Below are 13,965 nucleotides of genomic sequence, written 5' to 3' on the forward strand. Positions count from 1 at the left end.
GCTGCTGAGCTCCTGGTGAAAAGTTTGAGACAAACCCTGGCAACCTCAACATACCTGCATAACACACCGTGGACACTATGAAAACTACGGCCCCACTGTGAACAGCCGAGGACAACCGAGCATTAGGTTAAGTACAACAGGCGGACCAAATGGTGGCTAAAGAATTCCACTGAGTGGCAGGATTTATGTACATCACTGATATAATTGCTGGGAGGGGGTTCCCAATCATACAAGCAGCAGCCTTGGCAATACATGTAGCATTAGCCAAAAAAGGCGATGAAGACACTGAAGAAGTAATGGTAAGAACTGCTGGCATCGAAGGTGAAGAAGTTGCTGTCGAAGAAGGCGCTGAAGAAACGGCCCCAGTGGACAAACTGTTGTTAGTTGAGTGCAGGTTAACCATGATGAACAAAGTCTGAACACACAACCAAGAACCTAAAACAAGGAATGGCAGAAACTGCAATGAAAATAGCCAAGAACCCCAAACAGTGAACAGAATGCTTCCTATCACCAGGGAAAAACAAACTACACTGGACAAACCAAACAAATGGTGAAAAAAAAGGATCTAAAATCTCTAAAATCCTGACCCCATACAACAACATGCTAGGAGAACTGCAGTGCAACTGAGAGCAAGTGTGAGGGCGTGCACATGCACTGCCACTTGGCACAGGCGACTGCTGACCATATCCCCGTCTGAGTAACAAGCAGCTAGGACTGCTGCAAACGGGGGTTGATACGCTAATGAAACAGCAATGCTGATACATGCCAATACACCGAGGAATGCTAACATGCTAAGAATACCAAGGCACAGAGAAAACCACCTCACTAGTTAATGCTAACATGCTAGGAATGCCTATGACGCTGTTGTCCACACATACAACAAAAACTCCTGTTCCTTGTCATTAACTAAGTTAAATTGCATTTAACTCCATTAAAACGAAATGAGTCGGCAATGGCTAAGTCAGATAGGTAGTACCTGACTTAGACAAGGTCTGGAAGTTGTGAACCTAAAAGACTTTCCTTTCCTTCTTAACATTACTTTACATACAGGTACTACTTCCTTGTGTACAATGCTTCAGTGTTGTACTGGCAGTTCTGTCGTCCTTTTCTGAAGCCCAACTATCGTCAGTACATGGCCAAAAGTCTACATCAGGTTGTAAAAGCCTTGGATGACATTGATGATAAGGATTATGGCTGGAGAGCTCAACTGATGATGTAAGCTACAGTACATTCTTTTGTGATTATTCTGGCCATATCTGTATTTAAATAATGTACAATAAGCAATACACTATTTAATACTTGGTAACTGTTGTTTCTATAGTGCACTGATTGAGTGCCATGTGGATGCGGGGCGCAAAGAAGATGCCACACAAATTAGTATTGCCACCTTAGCCTTCACCAAGAGTAATGTTCCTTCATTGTACACAACAGTTCTTGGACTCCAGGTAGGTGTTACCTGTGATTCTGATTGTCTCTAGCATTTTGTATGTGTGTATCTGGTTATCTGTAATGTTTTCAAATGCTTTAGTTGAAAATAGTACAGTCAACCTACGTCACGCATGACTAGTCTTTCTGAGAATGAAATGAACATTTAAATTCCTCTTTGTAATGTCCGGTGTTTGAATAGAAGCTTAAACATTTCTCTGGAAATCTTTCCGAGATTAACTGAAAAAAAGAATCAAAATATTGGGGAAACATTCGTGCTTAATGTCGTAATGTAAAGAAAAATTCATAGCTTTAAACCGTCAATAAACTTAGGGAAATTTCTACAGGAGCTCTGAAATCTTGCTGGTGATGTTCAAAACTGACATGCAAATTTCAAAATTCCGTTCAAATTTCAAAAAATACTAGTCACATGTGATGTAATGTAGGTTGACTGTAAATTGGTTTTGTCTGTGGATTTATTTGTTTTTTTTCTCACTTACTGTAGGTTCGTCATCGCTTGATTGATTTGTCCAAAGCATCCAAAGAAGCTAGGGCATCAAATGAGCTGTACATATTCTACAAAATTCAGAGGCTAAGAACGTGAGTCTTATGTCCTCTTCTTTCTGTCCATTTTCTTGTCGTTAGCAAACTAAGGAAGATGGTATGAACTGAAAGGAAATCATTCATAATATAATACTTACATGGAGCATAGAAATGACCTCATAAATTGCATTGGTTTTATTTGACCTCTTTACAATATAAAGTAGAATTAATGGAAATTTCAGTAAAAATTTGCAGTGACTCTTCTTAGTATTCCACTGTTTCCCAATGGAATTAGAATTTGGACATGACGTATTTTATGGAGGGAGAAAAACTGTTTACCCTAAGTAAAACTTTTGACTGACGACGAGAACCAACAACAGACTCAACCCACATGCACGCATTGCATCAACTCTCGGAATTGAACCTGGGCCTCATTAATTGGGAGGCGAGTGCTCTGACACCACTGTGCCTTCCCTGTAGGCTGTTGCCCTATACCGTCTAAATGGCTTATATGATGACATTTGAAATGCTAGAGGCAGCAGACCTGCTACAGTTCTTGACGCAAAACATCAGTTCCAGAAAAATCAACACATTAGAACCTTGCCTCATTACATTATTCTATTTTATTTAGCTTTAAATGAAAGGTGCAGAACTTGCGATCATTTTCTTTTGTAGAACAACTTGAAGCTGGTCATGCAAATAAAAGAATTAGATGTTTGCGGCTCATTGTTGGCCATATTAATGGCTTTAAAGTAGCATGAAAAGGTCTAGTAATTCTGTTTGTGTTAGATCACTATCATGATAATTTCTAAGCCCTTGACGTAGTTAACAGTGTGAGATTCAGGAAGAGCATGTTGTGTTTCAGCTTGTTTGAAGCAGATGAAAAAGTGGACATAGAACTGGAACTGAATAAGATTTACAAGTCAATAGTCAAGGGCGTTGATACTACAGATCGTGCAAGCACAGCCATGTCTGTCAGCACCACCACAAGTAAAGCCAGCTCACCCTATGTTGTCGGCAGTAATGACAGGTGAGAATATGTAAGGTAACATGGTATAAGTGAATGCGCCAGACTTGAAAAAAGGATAAAATGTACTCTACATGTCATGAACTCTCAAATGTGCCAGATTTGCATTTGCAATCTTAAGATAAGATAAGATAAGATAAGATAAGATAAGATAAGATAAGAACTTTATTTTACGTGGCACTCCACTTAGTTAAAAGCTACTTTACAGGAAGCCCACAAATAAACAGATAAAATTACAAAAACGAAAGCAAAGATAAAAATTAGCTAACAATCTAAAATCTAAAAATTTAAAAATCTAAAATATCTAGGAAATCAAATCATTCATGTATTATGATTAAGACCCAAGATCCACATTGTTTTGTTCTGGAGATTCGCTATCTAAAGGTGTGCCAGTTAGAAGAAAAGTTGCTGGTACATCAACACAGACCTTGTATAAACCTTGCTTGCAAAACGTTCACAGCCGGGCTTCCATTCACGCACCAGCATTAGAGAAAGGAGCAGTTAAGTGCTGCTTTTGTCCATAATTCCTTCCTTCATTTTCATGTTGTTTATTTTTGCAAAATTTTTGCCAGGATACCTCTGCTGATTGAGTTGGGTAGACTCTGCTTGGAGCATAATAAACATGCATTGGCTGCAGACTGTATTGAAAATCTCAAAGGAGGAGTTAAGGTAATGTTGTTGAAAAAATTTGACTGAATTTCCCTTTGGCGGGCATCACGATCCAGGCCTTTTAGCCAGTCAATTTTAATAGTGGAAATGTGGGTGTCGTGTCCACAGATTACCCAAACCCTTTTTTCTGCTTTACAAGTCAAGAAGAAGTACAAATGTTAGGCTCCGGACATAATGCAATAAATATAAAATAAATGCACATGGGAATTTCAGTGACACATCCACAGAGTGGCTCTTCGTCCACTGTTTCCAGGTCAAATTGGAATCTTGAAAGTTTGGTTTTGTGGAGGGAGGATCGCTGACGTAGCCAGAGAGAAGCCCTCGGAGCAGGGACGGGAAGCAACTTACACCAAACTCAGCCTACATGTGGCATCAACTCCGGGAATCAAACCTGTGTCACATTGGTGGCAGTCGAGTGTTCTCACCACTGCGCCACCATGGTGAAAAACCTCACAGGATCTTCAAGGATCTTTTAAGATCTTCATGGACCTACCAAAGATCCTTAAAGATAAAGATTTTCAAAGGATCCTCATAGGATCTTTGAATATCTTTGATCCTGCATTTGCAAGATCTTGTAACACTACCTGTAAAGATCCTCCAGGAACTGATAAGAATCTTGCAAGGATCTTACAAAGATCCTGGCAAAGATTCCTGTAACAAATGTTGTTAACTTAACCCTTTAAAGGGGAACTGTCACGGAATTTTGCTGCTTGTTGGTAAGTGCTCAAACATTTTACAGAGAACCTCTACTCTAACATGAAATTGCTCTTGGAGCACCGGGAAGAAGATATGAAACAATTTTTCCGAGCAAGAACAACCTATAATCACTTTTTAGCTATTTTTCCAAGATGCATAGGAGGAAATTGAAAAAATTGGCCCCTTTTTTCAAGTTGCAATCCATTTCCATCCTAGCCATCCTCAGATGAAGATGAATGACACTAGTTTCTGTGCAATAGTAGGGTGTTGTTAACAAAACTGAACCGTTATTTCGACGTTTATATCCATACAATTATGTTTTTCGGGTATTCAAAGTGACACTAGAAATATGTGACACTGCCCCTTTAAGTTGCAATGGTGGCCAGCGTCTTATTTCCTAACAAGTTCACTACCTGATCAAACATACATGTACACTGTACATGCAACAAGAATGAAGGAAAGGATCACTATTATCATCTCATATCCAACAAGCGCGAGTGGAATAATTGTTTCATTAAAAATAATCGAGAATTATTGCTAGATCTTGCTGATTTCACTTTAAAAGAACAACAAGAAGACAATTTATTGGTCGCCATTTCTCGGGCATGGTATAATGGCTCATATACCATGGCCGCTAAGCCAATCAAATCGCTGGAATTGCATTATACAATGATCTAGTTTTTAATAATACTAAATATACAGAAAACAGTGGCGAGAATATACATGTTGATTTTGGAGCTTGAAGGGCTAATCAAAGCCTTTGACTTGTGGCATGTGGTATGGTCTGTAGAAATCTCCTGGATTTCTCTACAAACAACTCTTGCAAGAGTTTTGCCCCGTTTGGAATTATCGTTTTCCAAATTTCCAGCTATTTCTAAAGGGCGATTTACAGGGTACGACTTTGTTGCATGCAACAAGCTTACGACAGGCCTACGACACGAATTGTTTTGCGTAAGTCAAACCTAAAACTCACTTACGACTGTCGTGTACGTCACAAAAAATGTTGTAGCATTTTAAAACATGTTTTAAAAATCCTGCGACAATCGCAGGTATAGGCAATGTTGAATGACTAAAGTTGCGCATGAGTTTTTGCATGATGCGAGCCGTGTGCGCTCAAGAAATCGCATGCGACAGTCGTAAGCAAAAGTTGCACCGTCTAAATCAGCCTTAAGACACTTTGTTTGTCTGTTGGATTGGCTTCCACTGATAGCATTGTAAAGTATATGAAATAATTCATATATGAACTGCGGATATAGATGAAAGTGAGAAGTGATCATCGTAGTGAATTTTCCAATTTATGCAATTGGAAATTGGAAGCCTGAAAAAAATTCAGGCTTCAACGGGATTCGAACCCGTGACCTCCGCGTTACCGGTGCGATGCTCTACCAACTGAGCTATGAAGCCACACATTGGGAGCAAGGTCAATTGTAGGTTCCCATTTTCCCGTGAGAGGAGTGAAATGATGTAAAGTATATGAAATAATTCATATATGAACTGCGGATATAGATGAAAGTGAGAAGTGATCTTCTCACGGGAAAATGGGAACCTACAATTGACCTTGCTCCCAATGTGTGGCTTCATAGCTCAGTTGGTAGAGCATCGCACCGGTAACGCGGAGGTCACGGGTTCGAATCCCGTTGAAGCCTGAATTTTTTTCAGGCTTCCAATTTCCAATTGCATAAATTGGAAAATTCACTGCGATGATCACTTCTCACTTTCACTGATAGCATTGTTCACCAGACACACTTGTATGTTATTAACAGAATTCTGAGACACTGTTGGAGATAGAGTTTATGAAGTGCGAGTTGATGGTCCAAACCCTTGGAGAAAAGAAAGAAAATTACAGCAAGGCTATTGTGGAGGTGAGTAATGCCTATATGAAATTGTTACCTTTTAAACAAACTGAAGATGTCTTTTATTATGATAATAAACATGTCGTTACCGGTAGCAACGTCGTTGATGTGAAACTTTTTTTTAATCATGGCGTACAATTTTTTCCCCAGAGACGTATCCAAGCAATCAGGAAACTTGAGCAGTACATCATGACGGCTGTTAGGATGGGAAATCCAAATGTCATACAGGTTCGATCACTAACTGCCAATATCCTGCTAGCAGAGGAGTCTTTTCTGCTACCTTCTATATTTTGTCGAGAGATGAAAGAAAACAGAAGCAACAAATTATACCAAGGAAGCAGAAACGACACAGAGAAACCTCTGACTATAAATTTCTTAGACTTAACAGTACATCGAAATTAGTGTCATGGCTCTAATCTCAGAATTCCCTAAGCGATGCTAGCCAAAATGAATTTCACGTCTTTAAATTTGATCAATCTAAAGCTGCCAGTATTGTGACAAGAAAATGCTTGTCTCCGGAAATAGCGTGAAAAATTGCCCAATGTCAGTTGGCATATTATTTCTCAAAGCACTTCATTTACTTATTCAGGTGAATTTTGGCTATTCTGGGACATTTTTACGTGGCCACATCTTGAGCACAGGCTCTACCCCAAACTTTATTACTATGTTGGCAGACCAAAGCCTAACTCTTACTGTAGCCAAATACAAGCGGCACCATTCGTTTTTCAGGCGGGATGTGTAACAATGTGGAATCTCTCTCTACCACTACTCCAAGCAAACTTAAGACATCATGTACGAAAACCACTCACCCTTGCTGCACAAGCGCTGGAGGACATTGACAGGTAAATTATATGTATGGTAAATTATCTAGGTATCTGTAAAGTGTCTTCTGCTCATGGTATCTTTAGAGAAAATTATTGAATAGGATGTATCCTTTGTTATTTTTATTCTGTATGGCATAGAGGACTTTGAAACCAAAATCTCACCTTGTTCCCATAAACTAAAGGTGAAACAAACATCCGAGGTCATATGCTACTGGTAGTTCATTTCTTTAAGCTCTTCATCAATTTATTCAGAGCTTAATATGAATTTACCATCTTTCTCTTAATCAATGTTTTCTTGATTTGAAAAAAAAAAAATTAATCGCAGTAAATTTACAGATGTTCAAAAGTATGTATTACTAATTGGAGACTGGGTTACAATTATAGTGTGTTTACAACTGGGCATTAAAACTCTTACTATCAAACCTAGTGGATCCCACTAAGGAAAAGTAAATGCGCACAAACACTTTTCGAGGAATTCCTTATTTACTCAAGACTTGTTGAGGGTATAGTCGCTTAGAGGCTTTACTCAATGGCATCCACATGGTCAGACCATTTTAGACAGTTACTAATTATTAGTTGTTCCGCGTAATTTGAAAGTTTCAACTTGCTTGACAACTTCGTCGTTGATGGTAATGGGAGGCAGTAATGGTCTATCGGTTAAGAAGCAGATATCCATTACCTTGCCTTTTTTTCAGTTTGTAAAAATAAAGTTAATGTTGTTGTTGTTGTCTTAGTGTTTAACTTCATATTTCTTTAGTTTGTTGGTATTGTTGCGTTGTCAAATGCATGCTGAGCTAGCCAAGTGTGAAGAAGCAGAAGATCAGCTGGAGTATGCTGTCACTCATCTCAGGAAGGCGCTAGAGTTGGATGACTCAGGACAGTATTATGACAGACTACAGACAGCTCTCACCAGGCTCCAGTTAAGGGCAACACTGTATAAAACTCCAGAAAGACCAGAGGACTTGGCTGCCATGATAATTGAACAGGTTGGTGGCATTGCTGGTTTGGTTAAGACTCCAATTGACATCCACTTTTACTCTTCCAGTAAATAATAATGGTAATCAAGAAGTCAAGCAGCTGGGTAGTTTTCTTTTTGAACAGAGTTTAACTGACAATTTCTTGCCGTAAGCTTTTAACCCCTTGCGTGACTCTATGGCTAACAAATTGGCCTCGTGATATGATAATTACTGGTGAGGCTGTCGTTATTGCCCTTAAACACAACATTTCCACAGAAACGGGTCCTGGTTGGTCCAGTGGTAGACTGTGAAATGTTCTTTTTTTGTAACCATAGCATAAACAACTGGCAAATGTTGCCTATCTTTTTCACCATTGATTAATGAGAAATTTGTTAAACTGTTGGATGAAAATTTGGTTGAAACATAGGAGGCTTGTCTAATTTTTTGAGGAAATATTTTGGAGATTTCAAAGCACACAGTAGAAGATCACAGAATGTTCAAGACTGTTCAGAATGTTCTATCACTGAAAGAAGTGCAGATGTGCATTTTACTTGTTGATGAATAGGGTGCTATCCCCTCTATAGTGAAACGTGTTGTTGACAAGTTGTCTCCTCTTTTGTAATGAAATTAATTTCTTTACAATCTTCTCGTGTAACACATGTAATTGGTTGACTTTTTATGATTGGAGAATTTCATGGCTATTTATTTGTAAGGCGAGAGCCAGTGATGATGCCAGTACAGTGCGTATGAAGAGGGCCTCACTGGTGAAAGCAGGAGAGGCTCTTTCACCGGATGCCTTCATGCTTGTACTTGATGGTGAAAGTAGCACAAAGGACCCATCAACCACCAAGGGACCACCAACTGCCTTAGGAAGGCTAGCTGGAAGAGCAAAGCAGTTTGAGAAAGGAGTTAGCAAGGCTGCTGGTCATTTGAAGAGGCTAGGTGATGAAAATGACCAGGAAAGGTGAGTGAAATGTTATCATGCGTACCACAATCTACCCACTTTAAACTTCTTAAAATGTTATTGGTGATGGTTTTTGGACACAATCCAGTTACAAGTGTAACGAAAGAGTAATGCACTGTGAAGATGTGGATGAGGCGAATTTTTAATTTAGAATTAGACTTCATTTACTTGGGCCTTCATGCTAGAAAATTACTTGAAGTGCTGGTTCGAGCCATCTTGTCCAAGAAGAATAAAAGTGCAAGAAAATTGTCCAAGAAGTCCAAATAGTCCAAATTGTCCAAGAAGAATTAAAAATTTACATAAAAAAATGAAATTAAATACACATATACGATTTAAGAGTAACTTTAAAACGTCTTAAATTTCCAGCCTCCACAACGTAGCGGGGCAAATTGTTCTATTCGCGCACGATTCTAACAAAGAAGGAGTATTATTATGTATCTTATGATTGCTACACTGTCAAAGACAAAAATCTCCTCAAGTAGGACATGGCAAAATAGTTAACACCTAATTACTTACTGGAAGGTGCCATGACGTTTCAGAAGGAAGCATAGTAAGTTGCACAAGAGATTAGAACTTACAAAGAGCCCATCTTAAAAGAAACATTAATTTCCCCCTGGTGATATTTTTCAGCTTACCTTTACTACATTAAATTTCGTCTCCTCTTTTAGAGTTCGTATTTGGGCTGATCTCGCCAAGACAGCTCGCAAACAACAGGTGTGGGATGTAGCACGTGTTGCTGCCAGATTCTGTCTCCTTTACGATGACAACCGTTGGTCCAAGAAAAATTCTGGAAGTGCTTCAGAAAAAAGTGGTGATGGTGTTGCAGACAAGGAAGAACCAGCAGGTGCTAAGTCTCCAGTTCCAGGAGAAAATGGCAGTAAACTGGACGTTACAGGGATGAAGCTTTTATATCCTCAGGGAATGACTCCTTTTAGTGTAGAACAGGATTTGCTCAGGACCTTAGCTGAAGTACGCTTTATATTTGCTGAGGTATGTACTATGCCTTGACGGAAAAGTCTCCAAAGTCGTAGTGGAAAATGAATACAGGATTGTCTTGTCATGTGGTAATTAGACACGATATCTAAGAGCTATGGATTTCATAAAAAGAAAAAACTACATAGTATTTTTTTTGCACACAGCTGTTTGTAGAGTAAGAGCAAAATGCAAGAACGCAGAAAATCCATATCCACAGTTTTGAAAAGCGAGGGGAGTCAAGCACTTCACAGAGACAGGCCAAAAAAAATGTTTATACCTTCATTTGCACGTTATCGTTAGGGCCTTATGTGGCGTGGGGCACAATGAGGTTTAATCTCGTACATTGTCTACTTCAAACACTAGTAATCAACACAGAACCGTACAGATATTCTTTCTTTTTTCTGAATTGAATTTTAGGCCTATTAACAATATACTAGTATAAATAATACGGCATTTACGAGGATGCCCATTTTTTGCATTTCCCATTTTTTAGGCTAGACTTGACATTATTGTTTTTCCATTCTTGATAATGATGTTGGATGCATCGAAACGTCGAATAACGTTACTCTTAATTTTTCTAGCTACAATACACCTTTGAAATCTCTTCTCAAATTAACAACCGTCTTTTCTGTTAACTTTGGTACCACATTTCCAACCAGCTCATTCTTCCAAATTCTAATTTTAACACTTAGTTTCTTGAGACAATGCGTAATCACACATCTGTGGGTCTCATTTGACAGGCGCTGGTACACTTACTGAGAACAGAAGGTGTAGAGCTGGGTGACAAACCTGTCCCACCTGAGGATACCATAAAGCTACGTCCAAAGAGATATGGGGATCAGATGGTCAATTTTGATGAGATACCAGAGTGGGTCTCCTACTGGTAAATGTCTTCTTTTGTTGTTGATATTACTGGTACTGGAAGTGAGAAATACAGGTCAACTGAAACTTTGCCAAGAAAGCAGCAGTAGATTTGAGTCTGTTGATAGAGCATTGTGACTTCCCTTTGCTCCACCTTGAGGCTGCAAAGTGTGCAAGTTTGAAATGGGTCAAAATTACCAAATGGCTCTAAAACAAGCAAACAGATGGACCAACAAACAGCATTACAATAGAGTGCTGTTGGAGATCATCTATTTGAATTGTCACACTTCAGGCCCTGGTTGCTCAAAGAGCGGATCACGTAATCCAGTGTATAAATTAACTCTGATAAATAAATAAATTTTATCCGCTGGATAAAGTTATCTTTTCTTTAAGAGTGGGGCCAGGTCTTTATCCACAGATTCGACAGTTAGAACCATCTGGGGAAGAAAAGTTGAAAAGTGTTGCAGACTTGTGTAGCTCAGTGGCTTTCGTTTGAAAGATAGATTGATGTTGTGTTTGAATTGTAAGTTCAACAGTAGAGATTGAAAGAGAACTGAACGGACCAAAAAGGTTAAGTGGGAAAGAATGTCTTGCTGCTTATTGGTGACAGCTAGATGATTTTTGTTCAGATCGGTAGTAAGATTTGCCTTTCTGTTTTGCTAGCGAGTGGATTTCGTCCCTATCAAACGAAGTAATTCACAGTTTCCAGCGTGCAGCAGAGATTGGGGTTGAATTGACAGAACCATGGCTTGTGTGCAATGCAGCTGTGTACTTATGGAACTACAGCACCCACATGCTGTCACAGGGAAGGCATAAGGAGGTCATACCTATTTACTCGCCTGTGTTGGAGGCCCTGAAGGTTACAGGACATGCAGGGTAAACTTAATTATAGGGAGTAATGTAACAGTGAGATTTCTGCAAAGACACCAAAGAAAATGATCTTTATGTCATTTAAACACCGATAATCAAGACAAAACCACTCATATGCGTCATTTTTGTTGTCGTTGAAAGTACAGTCGGCTTTTCATCTCATTGCGTTCGACGTAGAAAGAACGCATTCTTAATACAAATCTAAGTCTAGATTGTATGGGGCAATCAATCAACGAATGAATGGATCTTGGGACGCGTATCTGGCATCCCCTGCAGATCTTGCGGGGGCGGATGACACCATCGCCAACTTAGCAAAGGAGAGAAAGAGCTTGGGATGGAGATCACCAAACGCCCTCCCCATCTTTGATTATTACTAGTAATATCAGTTGTGTCAAAAGGGTTCCATATTTTTAATATTTATTTTTAATATTTATGGGGTTTTTGACCTGTGTGTTTAACAATGGTGAAATAAGACCTTCACATAGCTATAAAACAATTTTAGAACAACGAGAGGAAAGAGATCAACTCAATTCTTAAAAAGAACAACTCGTGGTCTGTTCTAACGCATTTTGAAAACAAAAATGCGAGAACTTGAAAAACGTTAGCCTAATATTTGTCAAGTTTCAATCCATTCCGACCTGCCCTGTCTCAAGCCAGAGGCACCAATCGACAGTTTCATTGCACTGGGGTCGTAATTTATAACAAAATTAGACAATTATTTTGTGTTTCTGTTGACAGACAACCATTTTTGGGTTTTGAAATGACATCTAATTCGCGTGATACTTCCCCTTTAATGTCATTTTTTGCCTTTGCGTGTTTTTTATATTTCTATCTCAAATTAACAATGACGGAACTCTGTGTGGCTGTTGGCAGCTACCAACTATTGGTGGATTTCCGATTGTGACTAGGCGATATAGATGATATAAACATACCTTTAAGATGTAACTCGAGTACCTGGAAAAATAGGTTATTAAAAATTTTCAAATTTTGACGAGAAGGAAGATTGCTAACTGTCTTTAACACATGAAAGTCATACTTGTTATACTGATGGTAGAAAGGACGTTTGTCTAAGATTCGAAGTGTATTGGTCAATAAGGCAGTCATCTGTTTAGTCAGAGGTTTCATTAAGGGCGGAACATCGGGCAAATTGACTGTCTGTGAACACAACTTTGTTCAGCTGCTTTTAACATCTTGACCAACATCTCATCCAAGTAACTGTCCTACCTAGGTGCACTAACCTCTTGCCTACTTTCTTGAAAATGTTAATGAAATACCTTGTATAGTAGTGTTGCCTTTTTCATCAGTGTAGTACAAATGTGCTTATAATCATTTCAAGTCATATCAGATATATACAGATTTCAGATTTTTTTTATTTATGCACTATTTCAACGTTTACTACAAAAGGAAATTACGATACATCGCAAAGGTAACATAAAGACAACATTAAATTACGTAAATCATCAAAGGTAAAATGTGCGCAGTGACCAAAGGAGCTTAGGCTTTCAAGTTGGTCACTGCCACGTGTAGCTAACTTGCGTACAACGTGCAACTAACTTTCTTATGTTCCTTTAAGTTCATTTTGAGTGATTATTCCTTCTCATACAGATTTCTAACTTGACTTTTTTTTTCAAACAGTGAAACAGTGTTATTGTGCCAGATGTGTAATTCAATTGCACAAGGATTCATGCAGCCTTGGATTCCAGCTCTCCCTCCTCCCACTGCACCAGCCACGCCCAGCAAAGACAAGAGTGAAAAGACAGAAAAGGCAAAGGGGCGTCAGAGTGGCAAAGGAACAAAGGGAGGGCCATCTAAAGGCTCGATACAGACAGTCGTTGTAGATCCTGAAGCTACACCAGATTTGAAGCAAGCCCTGGAAGTAAGAATAGCTATAGTGTGGCATTAGGCAAGGAATGGTAAACACCTGGATTGGTTATGGACTTATAATAACAGTTGTGAAAGCTGTCCAAGTGTCCACATTGCAGCTAAGTGTTGTTCTCATAGAAAAGGCGGACCTGACTCTTAGCGTTTTTAGAAAGTAAGGCCCAGTTCAGACGCCGAACGTTTCATGAGCCGAACTTAATTCAAGTTAAGGTCAGCCCAAATCACGAAAATCCCGCCTTTAGATTCAGACGCCGAACTTAATTAGCCGAACGTAATTTACTTGAAGCAAAACCAATCGAAATGTTAGCGGTTTTTTTTATTATTATTTTTTTTTTATTTGAAATACGTTATAATAATTTATGCATTATGTTCGGCTCATAAAAAGTTCGACGTCTGAATCAAAGCCGAAATTCCCGGCTGA

At 39.0% G+C, this 13,965-nt stretch overlaps 1 protein-coding gene and 2 non-coding genes across 4 annotated transcripts in view; 2 read left to right on the forward strand and 1 right to left on the reverse strand.

Annotated features, from left to right (window-relative positions):
• The window catches only part of LOC146470492 (cilia- and flagella-associated protein 46-like), a 61,415-nt gene that overhangs the window by 6,328 nt on the left and 41,122 nt on the right, over positions 1-13,965 (forward strand). For both annotated transcript variants that reach the window (XM_085122554.1, XM_085122555.1), the window contains exons 4-17: positions 1,051-1,215; positions 1,322-1,445; positions 1,931-2,025; positions 2,834-2,998; positions 3,568-3,664; positions 6,124-6,222; positions 6,364-6,441; positions 6,943-7,055; positions 7,795-8,023; positions 8,707-8,957; positions 9,626-9,947; positions 10,673-10,815; positions 11,457-11,669; positions 13,299-13,539. In XM_085122554.1, coding sequence (XP_084978680.1) covers positions 1,051-1,215; positions 1,322-1,445; positions 1,931-2,025; positions 2,834-2,998; positions 3,568-3,664; positions 6,124-6,222; positions 6,364-6,441; positions 6,943-7,055; positions 7,795-8,023; positions 8,707-8,957; positions 9,626-9,947; positions 10,673-10,815; positions 11,457-11,669; positions 13,299-13,539 — 2,335 coding nt within the window. The remainder of the gene's footprint in view (positions 1-1,050; positions 1,216-1,321; positions 1,446-1,930; positions 2,026-2,833; positions 2,999-3,567; positions 3,665-6,123; positions 6,223-6,363; positions 6,442-6,942; positions 7,056-7,794; positions 8,024-8,706; positions 8,958-9,625; positions 9,948-10,672; positions 10,816-11,456; positions 11,670-13,298; positions 13,540-13,965) is intronic.
• Trnat-ggu (transfer RNA threonine (anticodon GGU)) lies at positions 5,692-5,764 on the reverse strand. Its single transcript has one exon. It is a non-coding gene; the product is annotated as a tRNA-Thr (tRNA).
• On the forward strand, positions 5,934-6,006 carry Trnat-ggu (transfer RNA threonine (anticodon GGU)). Its single transcript has one exon. It is a non-coding gene; the product is annotated as a tRNA-Thr (tRNA).

The sequence above is a fragment of the Pavona decussata genome, unplaced genomic scaffold (assembly GCF_977016875.1).
Source record: "Pavona decussata unplaced genomic scaffold, jaPavDecu1.1 SCAFFOLD_114, whole genome shotgun sequence".
NCBI classification, from domain to species: Eukaryota; Metazoa; Cnidaria; class Anthozoa; order Scleractinia; family Agariciidae; genus Pavona; species Pavona decussata.